At 43.5% G+C, this 22,329-nt stretch overlaps 1 protein-coding gene across 4 annotated transcripts in view; it reads right to left on the minus strand.

The window, feature by feature from the left end:
* Positions 1-22,329, minus strand: part of SLC44A3 (solute carrier family 44 member 3) — a 74,125-nt gene that overhangs the window by 19,303 nt on the left and 32,493 nt on the right. For 2 of the 4 annotated variants that reach the window (XM_005542665.5, XM_005542663.5), the window contains exons 10-12: positions 17,607-17,772; positions 10,271-10,427; positions 7,751-7,837 (exon numbers count right to left, since the gene is read on the minus strand). In XM_005542665.5, the coding sequence (XP_005542722.3) occupies positions 7,751-7,837; positions 10,271-10,427; positions 17,607-17,772 (410 nt within the window). The remainder of the gene's footprint in view (positions 1-7,750; positions 7,838-10,270; positions 10,428-17,606; positions 17,773-22,329) is intronic. The other 2 variants (XM_005542659.5, XM_005542660.5) reach the window with 2 other exon arrangements.

Consider the following 22,329-nt stretch of genomic DNA (forward strand, 5'->3'; position numbering starts at 1 on the left):
TGTCTTTCGGGAACCACCTGTCACCAGGAACCTACTTTCTCAGATCCACAGAGAGGTTCACCTTGTTGGATGGGCCTGGTGAAGGGTGAGTTGGTCATTCTGATTCAGGGGTAAAACATTAACAACTGACTTGCCTGCAGCTGTTCCTGTGGTAATTTTCCAATCAGATGATTTTGTATTCAAGGTGATATTTTAAATCTTCATCTGTTTGACTCTTGCATCTCACAATTATTCAGAACTTGGACAAGGAAGAGGAAATGACTTATTGGGACTTCAAAACCTCAAGAGTCAGCTCTGTTACTTTCCTCCTGTCTAACCTAGGTCAGGTTACTACTTAAGCTCTCTGAACCAAAGTAGTATCATCTATTTAAAAAATACTACACAGGCTACTTTGTGAGGCTATGGGTAGTTAAAACACACAAAGTAGAACAGTACCCGGTATCTAGTAAGCGCTAGTGAGTGGCTGGTATTCTTGTCTTCAGGAGCAGCACACTCAGGAGGAAGTCAAAGTCATTGGCACTGAGCACTCGATTGCCTCGCAGGAGCTCCTAATTGCCTGAGTGCCCTCATATAACTTTCCCTCCCTTTCTCATGCAATAATTCATTCAACAAACATTACTTGCCTCTCCCAGAAGGCACTGAAATTTCATGTCAGGAAGCACTTCAGAGTCCAATTTAACATGGCAGCTGCTCACCGGGCCTTACCTCAAAGGATTGAGCACTAAGGCCCACTTGGAGAAGACGGCTTTGAGCCTTACCCTCCTGAGCCCTGAGTCTTGTAACATGCCCAGAGCAGGTGGGAGCTAGGCTCCAGAGAGGCTGCTCCCAGGAAAGCCACACTAAGCCATAGCCATATGCCTAGCAGCTTCTGAATCAAGCACCGGGAAACATGAGGATTCAGTTTGTTTTCTCCCAGACAGCCTGGGGCCTCTGACAAATAGGTGTCTTAATTCCTTTCTATCTAAAGCCAGGGTAGTAGCATTTGCCATGCAACAGTTGGGTGTGGAGATTACCATTGTCTATAAATGGGCCTTAATGCAAACTATCATATTGACACACATGTGAGCTTCGTTCTGAAGCATGCACACATGAGGCATCTCTCCAGAGCTCTCACCATCAGCTGGCTGCCCAGAATAGCTCTAAACCAGTCAGCGGGGGTGGAGGATTCAGAACCACTGCTGTCGCTGAAAGAATGGCTGTCTGGATGCTCTGTGATGAGACTACCTATTATGGCAATGCCAGCTTCTGAAAGAACTGTTTCTTCTTAAGAACCTTTACATCATTTTCCTAATCTAGTGAGATAAACTGCACAATATTTTTACTTTTTTTCTGAGATGTGCATGCTGCTCTGGGAGAGGAGAAAAGAGGAGTCACTGGAGATCTGCCAACTGGCTTGGGATGAACCGACCAAACCTGATGTGGAAAAGTCATTGAGTGCTTTAGCTATTGATGGACTATGAGAAAGAGAGTCATTGAAACAGAGCTAACTGCAAGGAAAGAGGTGGGGGAAGAGAACGTTTGGAGATACTACAAAGTTGAGTCAGCCGCAAAGGTTTAGAAGACAGAGACCAACATTATGTTCACTAAAAACAGTCTTGGCAGGCAGAGCAGGTTGGGGAGAGGCACTATGAGGTAAGAAGGGGAGAGAGGTGTATATTTCCCCAGAAGCAGCAGGTTTTTCTCTGCCCTGATCTTCAGAAGATTGTCTGGGACCTTTCTAACCAGTATATTCGTTAGTCAGAAAGACAGGAAGCTGCTGGCATTTCTGATCAAATAGCAACAGGCAACAGTCTGTACATGTACTTACTAAATCTTATCTAGAGGGATGACAAAGGAAAGTAGGCTGCACGCTTTACACACTGCATCAAAGTGCATTGGGGTCACTTGGTCCCCTCCTCAAGGGGATGCAGCACAGATCCATCAGGCTCCCAGCTATCTTGCACAATAGCCCAAGGCAGAAAAGGGCTGTGAAAGGCATTGGACATTACAGTACACTCCCACTGTTGAGAATGATCGAGGTGCCTGGCATTTGACCAGCATCTCATTACCAGTTATTTTATTTTATTTATTTATCGCTATATATTACAGCAGCACTACCGGCAGGATTGCTGTAAGCAGATACAGATAGATGGCTCCTCTTTGTTCATTCACATTCTCAGACAACTCTACCAGATTCTGGTGCCTAAAAACTGAGGCAACATGAAACATCACTGAGTTTTGTGGTTCTAGGATAAGTCCTTACCATGGATACAAGGTATATCATGAAGAGAAATGAGCCTGTCATTTTGGAGCACCACAGGAAAACAAACAGCTCATACTGTTTTCCATTCTACCCCCATTTCCCACACAAAGCATCTCATGGTTTTGGTGCAGCGGGGTGGCATTCTGCATGCCCCCAGCTCTGGGCTGGATGCCATGACAAGGGTCAAAATGCCACACAAGAACCTTGGGGGTCACTGAACCTAACCCTTTCATATTGCAGAAGCTCAGCAAGGTTAAGGGACTCACCCAAGTTACTCAAATAATGAAGAGGCAGAGGCAAACTGCTGCTCTACCTGACTGAAGTCATTTTTACCTGGAAGCTTCTCCCAGGAGACTGGTACAGATACGGTGGTTCTCAGACTTCTGACACTAGCCCACAGCTCACTGCCTATACCCATTCCCACTTCTGCTGGAAGAAGAACAAAGCATTGAAGAGGAATGCAATGCTTAAAGTGATTTAAAAAAAATAGAATGGATAAACAAAAGGCCGGGCTTATACCTGTAATCTCAGCACTTTGGGAGGCCGAGGCAGGTGGATCACCTGAGGTCAGGAGTTCAAGACCAACGTAGCCAACATGGAGAAACCCTGTCTCTACTAAAAATACAAAATTAGCCAGGCATGGTGGGGCATGCCTGTAATCCCAGCTACTTGGGAGGCTGAGGCAGGAGAATCACTTAAACCCGGGAGGCAGAGGTTGCGGTGAGCCGAGCTCACGCCATTGCACTACAGCCTGGGCAACAAGAGCGAAACTCTGTCTCAAAAATAAATAAATAAATAAATAAATAAATAAATAAATAAATAAATAACCAACCAACCAACCAAGAACTGAATAATCAAGAGAAGTAAAATGTCAAGACAAGAATGACTGCAACTGAACAACATGGTCAACTCAAGGCAACACTAGTGGTAGCAAAGTGTTCTTTTCCCAATTTGCAAATCCCACTGTCTGCGTGCGTACATTCACAAATTTTGCAGGGTCACCAGGCATTGCCTCAGCGGCTAGATGTCTGAAAAGAATGAGTCTGAGTCCTTAAGAAACTACGTTAAGACACCAATTTGGGTTCATAAAGAACACATTTTAGTAAACTTTAATAACACATGCTCTACTTTATTGACGGGCAAACAACTCCCTGTTGTATGCAAAAATGAAAAATCTATGGAATTCTGCTATTTGCCTATAAAAATTGAAAAAAGGATTTTCTAGAATGTTCAGATCAGTTTGGAACCATCAGGAAGAGTCCTGGGGCTCACCGCTGGGTTTCATACTTAGAGGAACATTGACCTAAAGCCAACATCATGGCTGGGACAGATGCCTGTGTCCACAATGGACAAGAGATGTGCACTTAGGGAGACATTTTCATGAGGAACTGTGTGCAGACCCCATAAGAAACAGTAAGTACGCCATTCTTGCTGAGGGCTTAGCCTGTAGTCTCACAGCGGGGTTCTTAGCCAGGCCCCTGGACAGTGCTGGGAGGGAGAGGGGAGGCTGTAAGGCCCTTTTGCCTGAAAGTCTCTGAGAACAGCCAGCCAAGACTCCCAGACGCTTTGACCACTAACTTGCCTGACGAAAGGAGGAGGGGCCAGGCCACCCTGACCAGCCTTTTCTGGATGGATAACTGCTTGATTACAGTTATGGTGAGTTCATCATCTTCATTGCTCCTTCACCTTTCCTGTCCTCCTCCACAAAAGTCTGCTGTGTAACAAGACGCGCTTTGCCAGCTCTACTTGTACGGACTCTGGCTTTGCAAGGAGCAGAAAAGAACATCCCCAGGTGGCGGTCATGAGTCCTCCTCCGGCTATTTTAAAAATGCACAGTGGTTAAGGGCTTGGGCCTGGAGGCAAAACAGACTTGGATTCAAATCCTAGATCTGCCACTATGTGCCTTCTCTAAGCCTCAATCTCCCTATCTGTAAATTGAAGACACTATCTCGGAAACTAACAACTGGCCACAAATGGTGGCTCATGCCTGTAATCCCAGCAGTTTGGGAGGCCGAGGCAGGTAAATCGCCTGAGGTCAGGAGTTCGAGACCAGCCTGGCCAACATGGTGAAACCCCGTTTCTACTAAAAATGCAAAAACTTAGCACGTGGTGTCATGTGGTCCCAGCTACTCCAGAGGATAAGGCAGGAGAATCACTTGAACCCGGGAGGCAGAGGGTGCAGTGAGCCAAGATTGTGCCACTGCACTCCAGCCTGGGCGATAGGAGCAAAAATCCATCTCAAAAAAAACAAAACAAAAACAAAAAACCTAACAACTGATATAATGCAGGAAAAGTGCTCAGCATACCACTGGCAAAACAGTTGATTGCCAATACCCACAGCTGTTACTGCTGTCGTTAGTAGCTGGTGATCTCCAGTGGGTACTCTATACTCAGGTCCACTTCTCCTAGGAAATTTCCCCTAATTACAGAGTCAAATGACCTCTCCCAAAGACCAAGATTTTCCTTTTCTGAACTTCCACAGCCCTATCCCAATGCTTAAACATGCGCTTTTCTGTACAGTCATATGTCTCATGCATATGCCCCTTACTGGCCCCTGTCGCCCGACAGCTAGCTTGTCAATTTCTTGGAGGCCTGGCTTTTGCACCATACAGTAATGACTCTGTATCACCTCTATATCGCCATGGTCCTTGTCCTTATTATACCCAGGTAGAAATAGTCTGCATACAGGATAAACACATGGTTGCTGGATGAACACATGTGTGAGGTGAACATGTAATTTTTTTCAGTATGTACACACTCAGTATTTATGATATAGGGAGAAAAGTAAATGAGAAATTATGAGATTGAGAGTTTCATTCCCCACCTCGCAAGTGAATGCCTGTGCAGCCTTAGGCTGGGTGTTTGCAAAATGCAGCAACTGCCACCTGTCTCCCTACTAGGATTTAGTGAAGATGGATTAGGCTTTTAAGAAGCAGTGGGAAAACCCAACCAGCTCCTTGATGTTAAATAAAGACGAGCATCTGAGTTTTGATGGTAACAAATGGATCTCATTCTCTTTTAGTATTTCCCAGCTCCTATTCCACAAAATGAGGAACATAAAATAGGGTTCAGCCTTTTAAAATCTGATTTCCAGAGACAGAGATGCCACAATGTCCCCTAGTAAGTCATTCCAATGCAAGGAAATTTCTGAAAAGGTGAATCTAAATTCCTTTTCTCACTTTATGCTCACTTTCCTTTGTCCACTGCCAAATGAGGCTGACAGTTGCTCTGATTACCATTTACAATCATCTTTATTCTTAAATATTTTTATTTCACTCTGCTTTCCAGTAGTCGACGTAGACCAGAGGTGACCCTTCCTTCTCCATTAATATTCACACCAGTTCTTGTTTTTTCATTCTTCCTCCTCTTCCCAATCTCCTGAACCTTAGGCCTCTGAGCATCACCCACATCAACTGGCACCACCCAGTTCTACAGGAGTCACCGCAAGGAAAAGACACTATGAAGCTGGTTTAGCCACAGCCTACTGCACAGGCACCATGATTAGAATCTGGAAGACCTATCCCTGTTTGCACCACTGACTCACTACACAAGCTGGATCAAGGCTGGCTTAGTTTTTCTGTGAATCGGGGATCATTATTCCCATCGACACATCTGTTATATGGAGTCATCACCTTTAGGATGGTCATTATGGTTTGGTTAACATTAGTGTCACTTATGAGTTTGGAAACATTTGAATTACCAAGGGAAATGGTCCTGGATTAATTAAGGTGGTGAAATTTCAGAAGGGAGGAAAATACGTACCTCAGGATAACAGGGCAGAGAAAACAAATGTGAAAATGGGACCAGAGGTTTTCAAATGTGTTTTAGCAGCAGAGACCTGTCCTCAAATGAAACCTTCAGTACACTCCCACACTCCCACCCCTAACCACATAAAGCGGAGTTGCTCTGACTGCAAGGCCGGGCAGTATAGGCATGGTATGGGGCCAGGGTCCACCCTTCCTCTACCTTACCCATTTCTCTGCCCTCCTAACGTGGTGGTCCCCACAGTGTCCACAGGAGCCTCTAGGCTTCCAGGGGCCAGGATGAAAACCATGAGTGAAAGAGGGATGCAGAAAGTACCTGAATTCCCGTAATACAGTGAGAGGGAATGACAGGTCAACCCCGGGGCCTCGTATGGCCATATGGCCAACATATTTGTATATCAATGGTCTCATTCATTGCTTTTATCTTTCTAGTCTATTTATATGTTTCTTAACCTTTATTTTTCATGCATATATATTTTATCATAGTTAATACATTTTTGCAATGCATCTCAAAATATTTATGAAGTTGGTGTCTGGATACATATACAACAGCTATAACATCTAACACCATGACAAATGTATTCAAAGGGTTTGGACTCACTTGTTACATATACCCCCCATTCCGAAAGGTCCTATGGTATTTGATTGTGTTTTACACATGCTGGTTTATAGTAATCCAAATGAAAACTAAATATACTCTAAAATGTTCTCCAAGATTATTAAGAGCCTAAAATAGACCTTACTATAAGAAGGCTACATTTTTCCCTGAATAATGAAAAGTATTATAAATACCACTTGTAAGACATTAAACATAGATGGTCTAATTAGTCCCTTTACTTCTAAAGGTAAATTTCTTAGGGAGGGGGCAATTATAAGAAGTACTTTTCTAAGTGAGATTTCTGTGAATGTTCAAATTATAAAACAGCCTGCTAACTTACAAAAATACTGCTTTGTGTAAATTTGACTAAGGACTATTAAAATCTCCTAAATGCTCTAAAGAGAAACACAACGTATTTAAATTTCCATTAATTTGAAAAATTCAGGAGAGGAAAAAAATCCAAAATCCAAACAATTGCAAGATATAATTTTTATAAGTTTAAAGGCATATTTATAGCTTGAAAAGGGAAGACTGGTGAAATCTATGAAAATTAGGGAGGCAATTCTTTTCCTAGTTCAGGAAAATTATAGTTCTTAGAGAAGGCACTGAAAATCAGCTCTTAGTTGATATACATTCATTATGCTAGGGTTTCTAAATACTCCCTCTCCTCTTTATTTCTGAAAAGAGAAAAACTTTCTTTTAAAATTTGAAGCGTGGTTTTAATGGCCTATGGTTCTAGGGTAGGGTCTGCAAACTACAGCCCAGGAGCCAGCTCCATCACACTGCCCGCTTTCCTCTACAGGAGCTAAGAACAATTTTTACAATTTTACAATGGTTGGGAAAAAATCAAAATCAAAAAAAGAATATTTCTTGACATGTAAAAATCATATGAAATTCAAATGTCACTGTTGATAAGTTAAGGTTTACTAGAACATAGCCATACCCATTCATTGACATTTTACCTATGGCTGCTTTCCTGCCATGATGGCAGAATTGAGTGGTTGTGACAGAGAGACTGGTCTGAAAGCCTAAAATGTTTACACACTTTGGCCCCTTAGAGAAGAATTTGCCAAACCTTGACCTAAGAGATGGAGGCCACCTTTGGACCCTTCTGTGTGTTCCTGAGGCAAGAGGTAGGAGACGTACCTGGTTGAGATGGAGCAGGTATTTGTCAAGACACCAGAAACAGCTGTAGCAGCATCGGAACAGGTACCTCGACAATGCACCATGCTGCTGGATCAGGTTGAGACCAAAGGAACAGAGTCAAAAACAACACAGGAAAGAAGACAAGGAGGCAGTTTCTGAGGAAACACAGTTTTCACTTATGCACCTAGGGAAACACTGGTGGCGTGGGAGAAGTTCTTATTTTGTGCATACTACTACTACTACTACTACTAATTATGGTTCTAGTATTATTGAGGAGAAACGTTTCTGTCTTGTGGACTTATATGTTAGCGGTGCTATTAGGGAGGTTAGTCCATACTGAACAGCAAAAGAAAAGCAGGTCTTCTGGTTCCAGTTAAAAAAAAACCTCTCTTCCCCCTTCATCTGCCCTTAAGTGTCTGAAATGGTACACTTGGCTTTTTCAAACCAAAGTTTATATTCATGAAAAATTCACATCCCAGAAACAAAAAAACAAATAATACACTGTAGATACTAGTTATGTGCCCACATAAATAAAGAATCAAGTTTAACTTTGGAGGACATAAATGCTGTAGTGAGAGTTTTTTGGGGGGACTAAAGTTCGAGGGATAAATTACTCCTTTGAAATATAACTTGAACTTGTGCATAGCTCAAGAATGAATACTTTCATGAACCTCTTGGGGGAGGGGTGCTTGGCGGCACCCTACCCACTCCCCAGAGTGAACACATCCCTGGAAACAATCCTGAAATAGCCTAGGATGAGGACCCCAGGAATAACTCAGCCTTATATGGCCATTTTCTCATCCCAATGTGAATTCAATTGGATGAAACTTGATCTGGACACTTTTCAGCCTGGCTGTGTTGGTGAATGAGCCTATTGAACTAGGGAAAATCACACGGTGGCTGTGTGAAACATTTAAATTGTAGACACAGTGCTGGCCAGTAAGGCTGCTGAGGAAGAAATTGTTTTTTAACCTAAGAAAGGACACATTTTCCCAATAGTGACATCACTAAAAGCAATTCTGGCCCTTGGTCCTTGTGGAATCTGGGAAGTGATAAATAACCTTTTAGACCACAGTCAGAGAGACCTTGGGCCTTCCACTGACTTCTCTTTTAGATTTATGAAAGGCTGTATCCCCAGAGAGTTTAAGATGCCTAGCTTTAGGAGGGACAGCAAGCTCCTCGCTGCTCGTTAATTTGTGATTATTACTAATGCACGCACAAACATATCACAAATAGACTTAAAATAAAATGCTGTCCTGTTCTTCAAGAAATCCTGCAAGTTTCCTAAGATTGAAGGATTGACTTCAAAATGCAGGAGCCAAAAGTAGTTAGTTTTGTCCTGGATATGGAAATGCCTCTTCAAGTCACCAAAATGTGGCCAAGCAAAATATTAATAGAAATACAAGAAAATGTTCTACAATCAGGGGCAACTGCTTAGCATGCATTTCCAGATAAGGAAGCCAGATAATTTTATGTGTTAGCCAATCAATTGCTTCTAATTGATAAACTAACTTTAAACCTTGATTATAGATTTTAAAATATCAACAATTCAGATATCTTTTTAAAAAGCAAATGAAAACAACTCTAAAATATAATGTAAACCTATTGGTAAAATTTCCTGAATTTACTAAGGACACATAGCTATACCCAAAAGGTTGGAATCAGGTAAGTTTGTGAAACTGACCAAGTCACCAACTCTGAGGTGGTGACGGGGGAGAGATTAACATTGTGTGAGAACAGAAGAGTTGGGAAAAGTCCTGTCTCCCCTTGTTTGGCAGGCCAGAAATACCATGAGAACAGCTGTTTTCCTGGTGTTCTGGTTTCCACTGGCATTCATAAGCAAATGTGCATGGAAATAAAAACTAGGGAGGAGAAATCCCCCGGGCACAAAAGCCCTACAGTTTTCTGTCCTTTGAGCTTAGATGTAGGTCAGCTTGTCCATTTCTCACTCTCAAGCGCATGTGTGCACACGCATGTGTACACACACACACTCTCACACACACACTCATTCAAACCCTCTCCTTTTCTCCCTCCTCACTCCTCACACACACCGGGAATTTCCCATGACAGCTCTGGGAAACACAAAAGGCAGGCAGTATTTCAGCATTAAAACAGAAATGAACACATATTATTCCTATCTTACGGTGCATTTTTTCACTTAAAAAGGCATGATAAATGTTCACAAAAACCTTGTTTAAATTTCACCTTAAGGGTTCATCCTGTCTGTTCGCCATTTACATAAGAAGTAAAATCAGCTAACTCAGAACTACTCCCTCCCCACACCATCTCCACTGAGTTGGAGAAAACCCAATAAACAAAACCATAAACGAAACAGAGACTCTGGGAAAATAAAAGGTTTGCTGGGAGAGGCGGGGGATGGGAGCCGAGAAGTGCAGGAGCTTTCCGCACGGCTGCTGTCACAGGTCACATTTCTGTCCTGGGACCTGCTGTAGTTTTCCAGTAATTAAGTTTCTGGCAACCCAAACACGGAACGTGCTGTGTATCAGGAGGTAGCCTTACCTGTTCTTTCAGCGCATTTTGCATGTACATGACAATGATTCTTGGAAGCCTCACCACAGGGATTAAAAATGACCCTTTCACAACGGTTCCTTGATGGTAGAAGAAGAGAATGGAGAGAGACGAAAGGATGGGACGATCAGGAGGGTCATTTTTACTTCTGCAAATAGGGAAAGGGACAGCATTTTAAAAACACTTTTTATAAAGCAGCAAAAACTCTCTGGTTCCAATCATCTGTGGCACTAACAACTTAGAAAGTGGTGACGCAATAAGCATTTGGCAAACTTTTTCTACTCCTTGGTAGCTTCGGTTAAATTGTTTCTTGTATTAATTTAATTCGTTTTGGTGTCACTTGATGCTACAAACAAAATAAAACAGAAAAACTTTAAAAAAAACTGATGAGTTAAAAAAAGTTTCCCTCTTTATAATGCCTAGCCCAACCACCAACCCTTTAGGGTGTCTATTCATCTCATTTTCACTTTCAGAAGTTTAATTGTATCACAGTCTTCAAGGTTTAAATGACACAGGACTATACATAAATATTGCCGGCATTCACCTGGTGATTAAACATCATCACCAAATCATGTGACCGGGATCTGCGGCCAGAGAGGTAACAGTGAGCTCCCGCTTACAGGAAGGGGACAGAGAGCCCTGGGTGCTTGGCTCCTGCACAGCTCTAGGCTCCCCAAATCCTGCTGGTTTCTACTCTGCTCTTTAAAGGCCACTTCAGTGTGAATCATTTACGGGACTTGTCATGACGCAGCTCCCAAGAATGTGTACAAGTCAGTTTCACAGGCAGGGAAAAAAAGTGAGAAAGAACAGAATGGGCACAGCCATCAGTCTCCCCCAAACCAGAAAGATAAAACAAAGGAGTGGGGGCTGATGCCACCCCACGGGTGACCCTCTGAATTCCCGCTGAAGCCAGTTCTAGAAAATAAGGCCTTTCTGAGAAGCAACTTCACAGATTCCAAGTGAAGCTTGGTTTCTTTATAATGGATTATTCTACAACTTGCTCTGGTTGCTAATAAGTCACTATGAATTAAGGTTTTGACAGCGGCCTAGGATTTGAGAGAGGAAAAGGAAGGCAGCCAGAAATGTTTCAAGAGTTGGCAATGGCTGCATTTTGCTGTTACTCAAATCAGCCAGGAAGAAAAAGAGAACATGAAAGTAATATTGGGAGCTGAAAAACTGCAACCCAGTTGTCCCACAAAAACAGGGATGTGTGTTTCAGCCCAGTATCATTTAAAATAGGAAAAACCACAGAAGCTATTGCTAATAGGAATTCATTTAGATCTGATAAACTAGAAGAGTAGTGTAGGCCAGGAAAATCTGACACATTTTTTTTCCCCCTTCCCTCATTTTTTTTTTTTTTAAGGAAGAATGTTTACTTTTCCATTGAGGAGATTTATGTGCTTTAGAACTTATTATGGTGCTCAAGAGGGGAGGCAGGGAGAAGAGGACAACACCTGCTTTCCATCTGGCAGGGAAACACATGATTCATAGGCCACTGTGAATGGGGGCCTTGGGGTTAGCCCTCCAGGTATTAAAGTTTGGGGTTAGGCATCAGCTTTCTGAGGTTTCACTGTGATGGGGTTAACCACTTCAGGCAGAGGAGTGCCTGCACTGCCTCAGCTTCCCTAGTCTGTAACACATCCTGGTAATGGCTCGAGGCTCTGCCGGGCTTGGCTGGAAGAAGATGCAGAGGTTCCGGAAGCTGGGTTATCACGTGATGAGAGAAGGAACTTAAAAAGAGGGCCCTTTCAACCCAAGCCAGCCCACCGAGCCAGGAGTCACTGAATACCTGCCCTCAAAACTAGAAACAGTCCTACAGAAAAAAATGGCTAATGAAGTGGTGTGTCTCTGAGGCCTCCACCTCCTCTCAGACTCATTTCCATGTTCAAAGGTAACGTCATCCTGTCACCTCTCCCCTGCTGTGTGTGGAGCTAGTGCCTCCAGCTCTATCTCCCTCACAACCAGCCAAACCTGCCTGCAGGAAGAGGATCTGACGCACCCAGGGATGCTAAACATAATACTTACCTCTGGACTTATTCATATTTTAAGAATTGACCTGGGGGACAACATTGCAGTGTTGAGCATATGGGGCAACCCAGCAATGAGTGTATTAGGAGGCTGGTGAGGACTGGGCCTCCAGTCAGCCTTCCTCACCTCTCTCTAGATCTTCCCACTGGGCCACAGGCACCCCAATTCTGTGGGCAGTGGCAATAAGGAAGACACAGGCAGTGTTAGAGGGTAAGGAAACTCTAGCGTATGCCTGATGAAGCCCAGCTTCTCCCTTCCTTTGGATGTGTGGCTGCTTTGAGCGCTAATGCTGCCTGGCTCCCGGAACAACGAGGCCAGGTCCCCAAAATACCACATCAACCTAAGCTGTGGGGCAAAGGGTTTAATGGTCCCATCCGTTCAAGTCCCCTGACAGCTCTGGGTCATGGTACAAAGTACTGTTTTGTAATTTCTAGTCCCATCAGACAACAGCGTGCATACAGCCAGGCAAGCCACATCATGGTCCTAGAGACAAGCTTTAGCTCTAGTTAGATCCAGCCTCGTGCTCACTAAGAACTCTTCTGATATTATGGAAAATTAATTTTGTGCTGAGGCTCCCGGACTAGGTGTGGGCTGCCTGGGACAAACGGCCTCCAACGTAAAGCTGGTCCCAGCAAAGATCCCTTCCCGTATTTCTTACAACAAAATAACTGCAAGATGAGGCTTGGAAGGCTGAGAATGTTGTATGTTTCTTTCCTATTCGACAGAAAATGGAAATCTTCTTTATTAGAAATAACAGGATTATTTAACTGGCCTGGGTAACTCTTGCTAGGTTAGGAAATTCATCTGTCTCTACCTAAATTCCTTAGGCTCTGCTACGAATCCATTTCCTCTTCTCCCTCAGCAGATCCAAAGCTGCTGGAAACCATTCTTTGTATATTTGAAAACAATGATGAAGTCACACCTCAAGTGTCCCTTCACCACCTTGAAGGGTTCTAGTTCCTTCCCATCACATCCCTAACACCACCTTTATGGCTCTCTCAGTTGATCCCTCTTCAAGCCAATGGTTACAAAAAGTAAATTCTACAGACTGACCATATCCTGGTACCTGATGGTCTTTGTATGAATGCTTCAGCCCTCATAGTGCTTACATGAACGACAAAGATGAATGCACCCTGGCTATATTTAATCCTCACTGTGAGTGCAGGCCAGAAAAGGACATGAAGAATTGTGAACTTTGACGATAAGGAAAAACCTTGAGGTTTCAAAATTAGGCAGAAAATCAAAAAGGAAGTAGAGCTCTTTAATAAATGGAATAGTTGTGCTAAAAATAAATCATTGTGTGTTATATTATAAATTATTTTTTTAATCAAAGTAATATGTAAAGTATCTTACAAAGCCAAAAAGCACTGCTAGACTTAATAGGCAAAACAGCAGTTTTTCTTCCCCCATTCGCAATTCTGTCTCCCTAGAGATAATATTTTCGTTGTTATTAGAGAACTCACCTCCACACCTCAAAATTACATGTTCTTACTGCTATTTCTTGATTTTTTCCGCTTCAGATATTGTCCACTGACTTTTCTACTGTGAAAGATTCTGGTTTTATTTTCTTACACAGCCTAACTCCCCCAATCCCCTCACACTCATTTTCCCATTCTTCCAACGTAATTACATCAAAGTTTTTAGTTAATGCTTAGTGTTTGTTATTCATACATAGATAATATGTGCTGTAAATAATATTCACAACTGATCCAAGTAGCATATTCCAATTAGATTCCCTTCCTGTACAACTTCTTTTTTTCTGAAGTTAATTGTTTCACATTTTTTTATTAGCTTGGATTTCCATGGGCCTCACCGAATGCTTCACCAATGTGTAATGCTTTTCTTAACATGTTTGAATACACCTGGTATTCCCTCAGTTCCATTTTCTTTTCACAGTGACATCTCTCCTGGAGTCCATTGTCTACCTTGGACTGGATGCTTTCCACGCCTGCTGCACAGCTACCCTCCTGGGAATTCCTTGCTCTGCTCTGCTCTGCTCAAGCCTGTTTTCTGAAACTCATGTTTTCCTCTCTGGCTTAAACATTAGTTTCAGCGGGGAACATCCCTCCTAGAAAGGATGTGGGCAGGGAAGTCTTGGGACTGCCTGTGCATGACTTTATTCTTCTTTACCCTTGACGGGTAGTAGGAATAGGCATAGAACGCTAAACTAGGTATAGACTGGCTATACAATTCTAGGTTGGAAATAATCTTTCACTAGACTCCTATAGCCTTCCTCCATTGTTTTTCTGGTTCAGAGTTGCTGTTGAAAGTCAGATCCTACTCTGGGTCCTCGATCCTTTGCCTGTGATCTTTTTTCCCTCGGGAAGCTTCTGGGATCTTCTCTTTACTTGTGTCCTCCAGCCCTGGGAAATTTTCTTTGTCAATTCCCTCTCTTCTTTTCTTTGTTCTGTATTTCTGGAACTCATGTTAGTCATCTAGTGGGTCTCCCAAATTTATCCTCTTTTAATCCTTTCTCTCTTATTTTGTTTCTCTTTGTCTTTTCATTCTACCTTCTAAAAGAGTGCTTCCACTTTATATTTTAATCCTTCAACAGAAAATGTTCACTTTTGTAATCATACTTTTAATTACTCAAGGGTCTTGTTTTCTCACTATGCCCTTCTTCTGTTGGTGGGAGGGGATTCTGGCAATATATCTTTGTTCTTTCTGATAATATTATAGTTTGTTTTGTCATTTCATTTTGCAGCCTGCATTGTCTGTGTTTTCTCTAAGCTCATTTTATTTGTACATTTTGATCTTCTTCTTTCACTTAGAGGCATTCATCATGTTTAATAATCACTGGTAAACAGTTCAAATTGAAGAGTGAGGCTCTCCAGAATGACCTGGAAGCTCTGTGTGAGGAATGTTGCTTGTTGTCTGATGAACTTCACTGTTTTGCTAGGAGTCAGGGAATCCATTTCATTGGGGGGCCCCATATGGCACTATCTGTAGGTCTTTACTTTGGGTTAGGCAGTTTCTCCATAAAAGCATCCTCTAACCTCTTCCTAGGGAATATCAAACGAGCTGCCAATGTTCTGGGAGCTGAACTGTGGAATGGGGGGTGCTGGTGTGTGTGTGTGTGTGGGGGGCCTCACTTCAGAGTTTAGGCTTTCACTTACTCACCCTGCTTTCAGTACAGAGACTTGCCCCCAGCCTCAGCTAAACCTGAAACCCCAAGTCTGGTCCTCTCTGCTTTCTCTCTCTGGAGAATAAACTTCCCTGTCTTCAGCTGGTGTGGAATTTGGGGGTCTAACTACTCCTTAGGAAGGCTTTCAGCTCATCTTCGAAAACACTTTTTATACTTGAACTCCTGAGCCTCTCTGGGACTCTGGGGCTCACTTCAGGGTGCATCTTATTTGTACCTCCTCATGCAGCCAACACACATGGACAGGCTGCTTCTGCTTTCTCCAGCGGGCTTGGGGCACCGCTCCACCTCCCTCTCTTTGGCTCCCACCATTTGGTTGGTGTTTCTTATCTGCTGTCATTGCCTCTCTGTTTCTCACTGTCCTGGTGTGTTTGTGCCTGTTTCAATCTTTCATGATTTTTTGAGTGGCCGGAGAAAGGGAAGAGATTAGGAGATAAACACATATACTTCACTGGAAGTCCAAATTAGAAGTCCTCATTGAAAATGCTTTGGTTTGTTATTCTAAGATAACACAAAATTACTGTTAGGCAAATATTACCTACGGCAAATTTGGTTAGAATACTCTCTTTGCCCCCCTCCCTGGGAGGAAGCAATACACACAACCCACCTCCGGTTGCCTGGAGGTTCTCAGTGCCAAGGGCAACAGCCCCTCTGTGAGTCCTCTGGAGTCTCTAATGATGGAGGCTCCGGAACTGCAGCGCTACATTAAAAACCCACAGTGCTGGCTGGCGCAGCGGCTCACGCCTGTAATCCCAGCACTTTGGGAGGCCGAGGTGGGTGGATCACAAGGTCAAGAGATCGAGACCATCCTGGCCAACATGGTGAAACCCTGTCTCTACTAAAAACACAAAAATTAGCCAGGCGTGGTGGTGGGCGCCTGAAGTCTCAGCTACTCAGGAGGCTGAGGCAGGAGAATCACTTGAACCCAGGAGGTGGAGCTTGCAGTGAGCCAAGATCGTGCCACTGCACTCCAGCCTGGGTGACAGAGCGAGACTCGTCTCAACAAACAAGCAAGCAAACAAACAAACAAACAAACACCCCGCAGTGCTCCTTATCATCAGGAGGAAACTGCTCAATGGCAGGAATCACCCCTGGCGGACTCTCTCCCCATGAAGCTCATGTTTCTCTATCATTTGGTCTGAGAGGCTGGAGGAGGATCAGCCCTATGAAGAGTAAACTTCTGTTTCTGAGCCCAGTCCTGCCATTGCTCTGGCTGAGTTCCTCTGTCCTGTGGGCTCTCACTGCCCCAGGGTGAGTCACACACACAGAAGAGGTAAAGCATTCAGGGGTGTGTGTGTTTGCGTGTGTCCTCAATTTCTTTCAGGATGTGATAGGAATATAAGCAGAGAAGCATGTAACTAATTCACTGGTTCCTAACTATAATATAAATTACATTTTGTAATTACATACAATTCCTTTAGGATTAATTTTTTTCCCCCAAGCAAACGTTATCTGATTTTGCAGAGGACAAAGTGAGGCTCACAGAATTTACTGAAGTATATTCAAAATAGACCAGTAATTTTTCTGTCTGAAGTCAGTTAGGATGGATATTCATAGGGAAGTTCGACTCTCCCTTTTTTTAATATTAAAACAATGGCAGCCGGGTGCGGTGGCTCACACCTGTAATCCCAGCACTTTGGGAGGCCGAGGCAGGTGGATCACGAGGTCAAGAGATCGAGACCATCCTGGCCAACATGGTGAAACCCCGTCTCTACTAAAAATACAAAAATTAGCCAGGCGTGGTGGCAGGCGCCTGTAGTCCCAGCTACTTGGGAGACTGAGGCAGGAGAATCGCTTGAACCCGGGAAGTGGAGCTTGCAGTAAGCCAAGACCGCGCCACTGCACTCCAGCCTGGATGACAGAGTGAGACCCCTTTTTATCTTTCAAGTCTAAGCAATATGATCTCTTCCCTGTTTGGCTTGTTTCTAAATTTTCTGGCTTAAAGTAAAAAAGTTGGAAATGTGACAGATTCAGGGTATAATATTTCTTCCCACCACCAAATGAGCATACAGCTCAATTTTTAGCTTAGTCTTTTATTCTTGCCAACTCCTTTTAAGGGGCTAGGTCAGCATTCCCAAATATCTTTTGAGATATCAACATGAAGCACATAGATAAACCACACAGACAAATCAATAGAAAAAAAACCACTGGACCTACCTGTTGAAATAGCAAGTAACCACTGCCCCTGCTATAGTCATTTGCTGGCACGCAAGGATGAATTCACTAGTCCAGATGAGGCCAATTAAATGGTAGGACCACATATACCGAATGCCCGAAAGGGGCTTATATTCCACTTGGCCGCCTTCCATAACCTGGGCAGCTCCTAAAGTTTCAAACACAAACATGCTTTATACCAATGTTGTCCTAAGCATGAACCATGGTTCAACAAGCCACGTTTCTTTAGGCTTGGCCTTTGGCATTACATAAAACAAATGCCAAAGTCAAGTACCCACCATAATTTAAAATATACAGAGCAAAAGATCAAAATCAAAACCACACATTTAACTTGTAAATAATACCAACGGTGATAATGACAGTGACCATTGGTGGGCAATTTCCAAGACACCTGACATATACTATAATACTCATCCCACTTCGTGGATGTGAAAACTGAGGTTTAAAAGAGGCAAGGAGGCTGGGTATGGTGGCTCATGCCTATAATCCCAGCACGTTGGGAGGCTGAGGTGGGCGGATCACCTGAGGTCAGGGGTTCAAGACCAGCCTGATCAACATGGTGAAAGTCCGCCTCTACTAAGAAAACAAAAATTAGCCGAATGTGGTGGCAGGCACCTGTAAGTTCAGCTACTCGGAAGGCTGAGGCAGGAGAATCACCTGAACCTGGAAGGCTGGGGTTGCAGTGAGCCAAGATCACGCCACTGCACTCCAGCGTGGGTGACAGGGGAAGACTCCACTCTCCAGAAAAAAAAAAAAAAAAAAAAAAAAGAAGAAGAAGAAGAGGCAAGTAACTTTTGTAAAGTCTCAGAGCTCAGAATTAGTAGAAGGAGAATATAAACCTGAACACATGGGACTCTAAAAATCTGTAGATTTCCCTACCACACGACTTTGTGATGCAAACCCAACTCGGCACATTGATGAAACCACACAAAGCTATTAGTATCACGTTATAGAATCTTACTTCACCAAAAACTTAAACTTTGTAAAAGAGACAAGGGTCTTTGTTATCTCAAAAGGGATCTATTTCAGATTTCATTTCAAGAGCAAACTCTTAGCACATTTAAAACCTCTACTGGGCCTCAGTGTTAACCTTCCCAGGTTCAGATCCCAGCTTGACCCCTTTGTGGGTAACCCTGGACAAGTTATTTGGCTTCCTGGAGTTTTAGATACCTTATCTGGAATAGCTAGAGGACTTTTAGATTCCTTATCTGGAATAGCTGGAGGAGTTTTGGATTCCTTATCTAGAATACCTGTTTCCTGGTGGTATTCTGAGCATGGAGTGAGATTACTTGGAAAACACTTGCATTGTGTCCAGACCATAGACAGATCGCACCATAAGTGATCATGGTTTATTACTATCATTAAATTTCAGGAGCACAGTGCTACATTCAACTGAGGCCAGCAAGGTTGCCTTAACAACTTTTTGCCATTCACGTGGCTATACCCTGCTTTCTTTTCTCTCCTCTAAAGAAGTCCTTTAATTAGCTCTGCTGGTAAATCCACTGGTAAACCCAAATTTACTCTGCTGGTAAATCCACTGGTAAATCCAAATCCCAGCTTCATGGCTGCATTTGATTTCCAGATCTTTTCCCACTATGGATTTTAAAACAACTACTACTGGGAAGAAGATGCGTGCTCTGGTCTTTGGTGAAAGCTATAGCTTGAAGAACATTTAGAGATTGTTTCATATTTCCTGTCATAGCTATAAATTGACTTTAGGTTCATCATTCAGGAGTCCTTAGAAATTCATAGTAGGGTCTGTGTGAAGGAAAGGGGAGGATATCCGTGCTGTAGATCAAAAACTGATTCCACTGACTAAGGCTGATCTTAATTCCCAAGCTCTATGTTCTGCTGAACAAGAGTTACATTGTAAGAAACAGTGGAGCAGCTTGATATACAGAGAGGTTAATATTTTATGAATGCTGGGCTCACTTTGGCTTGGAGGCAATCTCTGTTTTGGGTAAGGCATGGATAAATGCCTATGCTTTTCTAAAATGGGGTGATTCAGGGCACACTTCAGGAAACATTCCCAATTCCAGAGGAGGTGGCCCCTCCCAAGCAGAGTGCCTGTTAGGTAGATGAGGTCAGGGGACTTTGAGAACCACTCTGGAATTCCAGAAGTGCTCTGAGCCAGGGAAGAAGTACCTGCTCCTCCTACAAGGCCCAGCAGTATCAGCGACAGATTATGCTTTTGCAAAACTAGGTTTACAATATCACGAATAGTCTGAGGGCAGAGAACATTTCCACAGAACAGGAAGGATGATTTCTTCAGACAGACAAAGGTAAGTATGTCCTACAGGACCTGGACACTAATGGGGGCCAGACTCTCAGCTGCCCTGTGCTGTCAAGGGCACATATGCACACACCTCCCAACCTGGCACAGTCAGCGGTGGGAGCAGCTGAAGTGATGAGTCAAGATCCGCTTAGACATTATTTGGCATTCCCCCAAAGAATGGCATTTGGCATTCCCCAAAGAAGCTGAACCCGCAAGTTATTTTTAAGTGATCACTATTGTTTCTGAACGTCCTTATCAAAGCCATCTTCTATTTGTTCCTGGGGCTGTTTAGGACTTTTCCTTTAGGGCAGGGTTTGTCACCGACGTTGTGGATCAGATCTTCGCTGGGGCTGGGACTGTCCTGCGCACTGAAGGGCGTTAGCAACATGCCTCTCCTCTCTACACAGATGCCAGGACGCTCTGCCTCCCCTCCCGCAGCCACGACCACCCAAAAATGTGTCCACACATTGCCAAATGCCACATCAGGGGCAAAAAGTCACCTGGTAGGGGGCACTTGAGAACCACTGCTTTAGACAAACGTTCAGGGGCGCTCTGGCTTCAGGGCGAAAGCAGGGAAACAAGTTGGATGCAGTTCCGAGCCTGCGGTTGCAGAGCCTGTGGGTGGGGCAGACGTGCTTAGGCACACATGACTGCCCTCTCCTGGATGGCTGTGTCAATGCAGGCAAGATCCCCTCATCACATGACAGTTGCTTTGTCTCTATGGACTGGGCACTACAGCTACTATCATGGGTAGCTAACGGGTGTTAAAGGGAAGTAGACTATGGGTAGATCCCAATATATGACGGATCTCAGGGGATAGTGGTGGGAAGAGCACTGAATTGGGAGAAGGCTTGGTTCCAAGCTCAGCTTTGAAATGTGTGACAAGCAAAGTGGGCCACAGCTCTCTGATGGTGAAGATGAGAGTAGACAAGATGAACTTGGGACAGTGATTACTGGCTTGGGCTTGAGAGTCACACAGGCTGAGAGTCACATCTCTGCACTGTGCCCTGAGCAACCTCGGGCAAATAGTGGGACTTTTTTTGAAATCTGCCTCATCACTTGAAATCAGAGGATAGTAATACCTACTTCTCACACCCTTGGTGATCTCGTCCTGTCTTGTGGCTTTTAGTGCAATACACATAGCTGTTATGAGTTAAGTATAATAAACAGGTAAGGCTGTTAGAATATTAAGTGCAGTAGGGTCAGCTACAGTGAGTGCCACACAGGGTTAGCTATAAATGAGATATAGGTAGATAGAATTTCAATTCTGAAATTAACTTACACATTTATTGAGCATCTACTGCATGCTGGTATTATGCTGGACCTCAGCTATTGGGGGAACAATAAATGAGGCAAAAAAAAAAAATCAGAGAGAGGATACCATCTGAGTTACTATCAGAAACTTACATGCTCCCATATCGGTCCATTCATTTCCCCTTCTTCTGCACAACTGTTTTATAAATCCCCCTTCAACCTTCAAGAGCTTCCTTCCCATCCTGACTCTCAGCCAATGATCTTACCTCCTGTTTCACTGAGCAAACTGATGCAATCAGAAAACCTCCACTAGTGCCGACCACCTCACACCTAAGCTGCTATCAACACAGGTCCATAATCTGAGCCCTCTCCCAGAACATCATATTAATAAATGGTCCATGATCCTACGGCCACACTTCACCAGATCCCACTCTTTCTCAATTGTGTGAACATAAGTTTTCAATAATTTTCACCCTCTTCATCAAAATCTTTCCACTGAATCATTCTCAACTATCTCTCATCTTTAAGAAAAATCTACTGTGGACTCTTTCCTCTTCCAGCTTCCTCCCCATTTCTGTTCCTTTTAACAGCGAAATTCCTCAAGATTGTTTATACTTGCTCTTACAATTATTTTCCTCCCATTTTCTCTTCACCTGCTCCAATCATGATCATTCAGTGGTCAATCCTCAGTTCTTCCTTTAGCGGCAGCACTTGCCACACTGGACCACGCACATCTCTGTGAAACCCTTCACTCGCATTCCAGGGCCCCACACTCCACCCTTTCTCCTTCTGCCCCCGGTCACTCCCTGTCAGCCTTCTTTGTTTGTTCTCCCTCATCTCCTGGGCATCCTGAAGTGCCTCAAAGCACAGTCCTTGGATTTCTTCCCTTATCTATCCACATTCATTCTAATCTCATGGTTTTAAATACTATTAATATGTTCCCAAGTTCCTAAATGTAAATCCTAGCCAGGACCTCCTCCACTAACTTCAGACTCAGATAGCTAACTGCCTACTTAACATCTCCATCTGGTGGTCTAAAAGACATGTCAATTAAAGCAACTAAAAATTAATTTCTGATCTACCCCTAAAATGCTATACTCAAATTCTTGCCCCATATATCAGCTTATGGCAAAGTTATTTTCCAGTTGCTCAGGCCAAAATCCCTCAGAGTCCTCT

This window comes from Macaca fascicularis, chromosome 1, assembly GCF_037993035.2.
Source record: "Macaca fascicularis isolate 582-1 chromosome 1, T2T-MFA8v1.1".
Classification (NCBI taxonomy): Eukaryota; Metazoa; Chordata; class Mammalia; order Primates; family Cercopithecidae; genus Macaca; species Macaca fascicularis.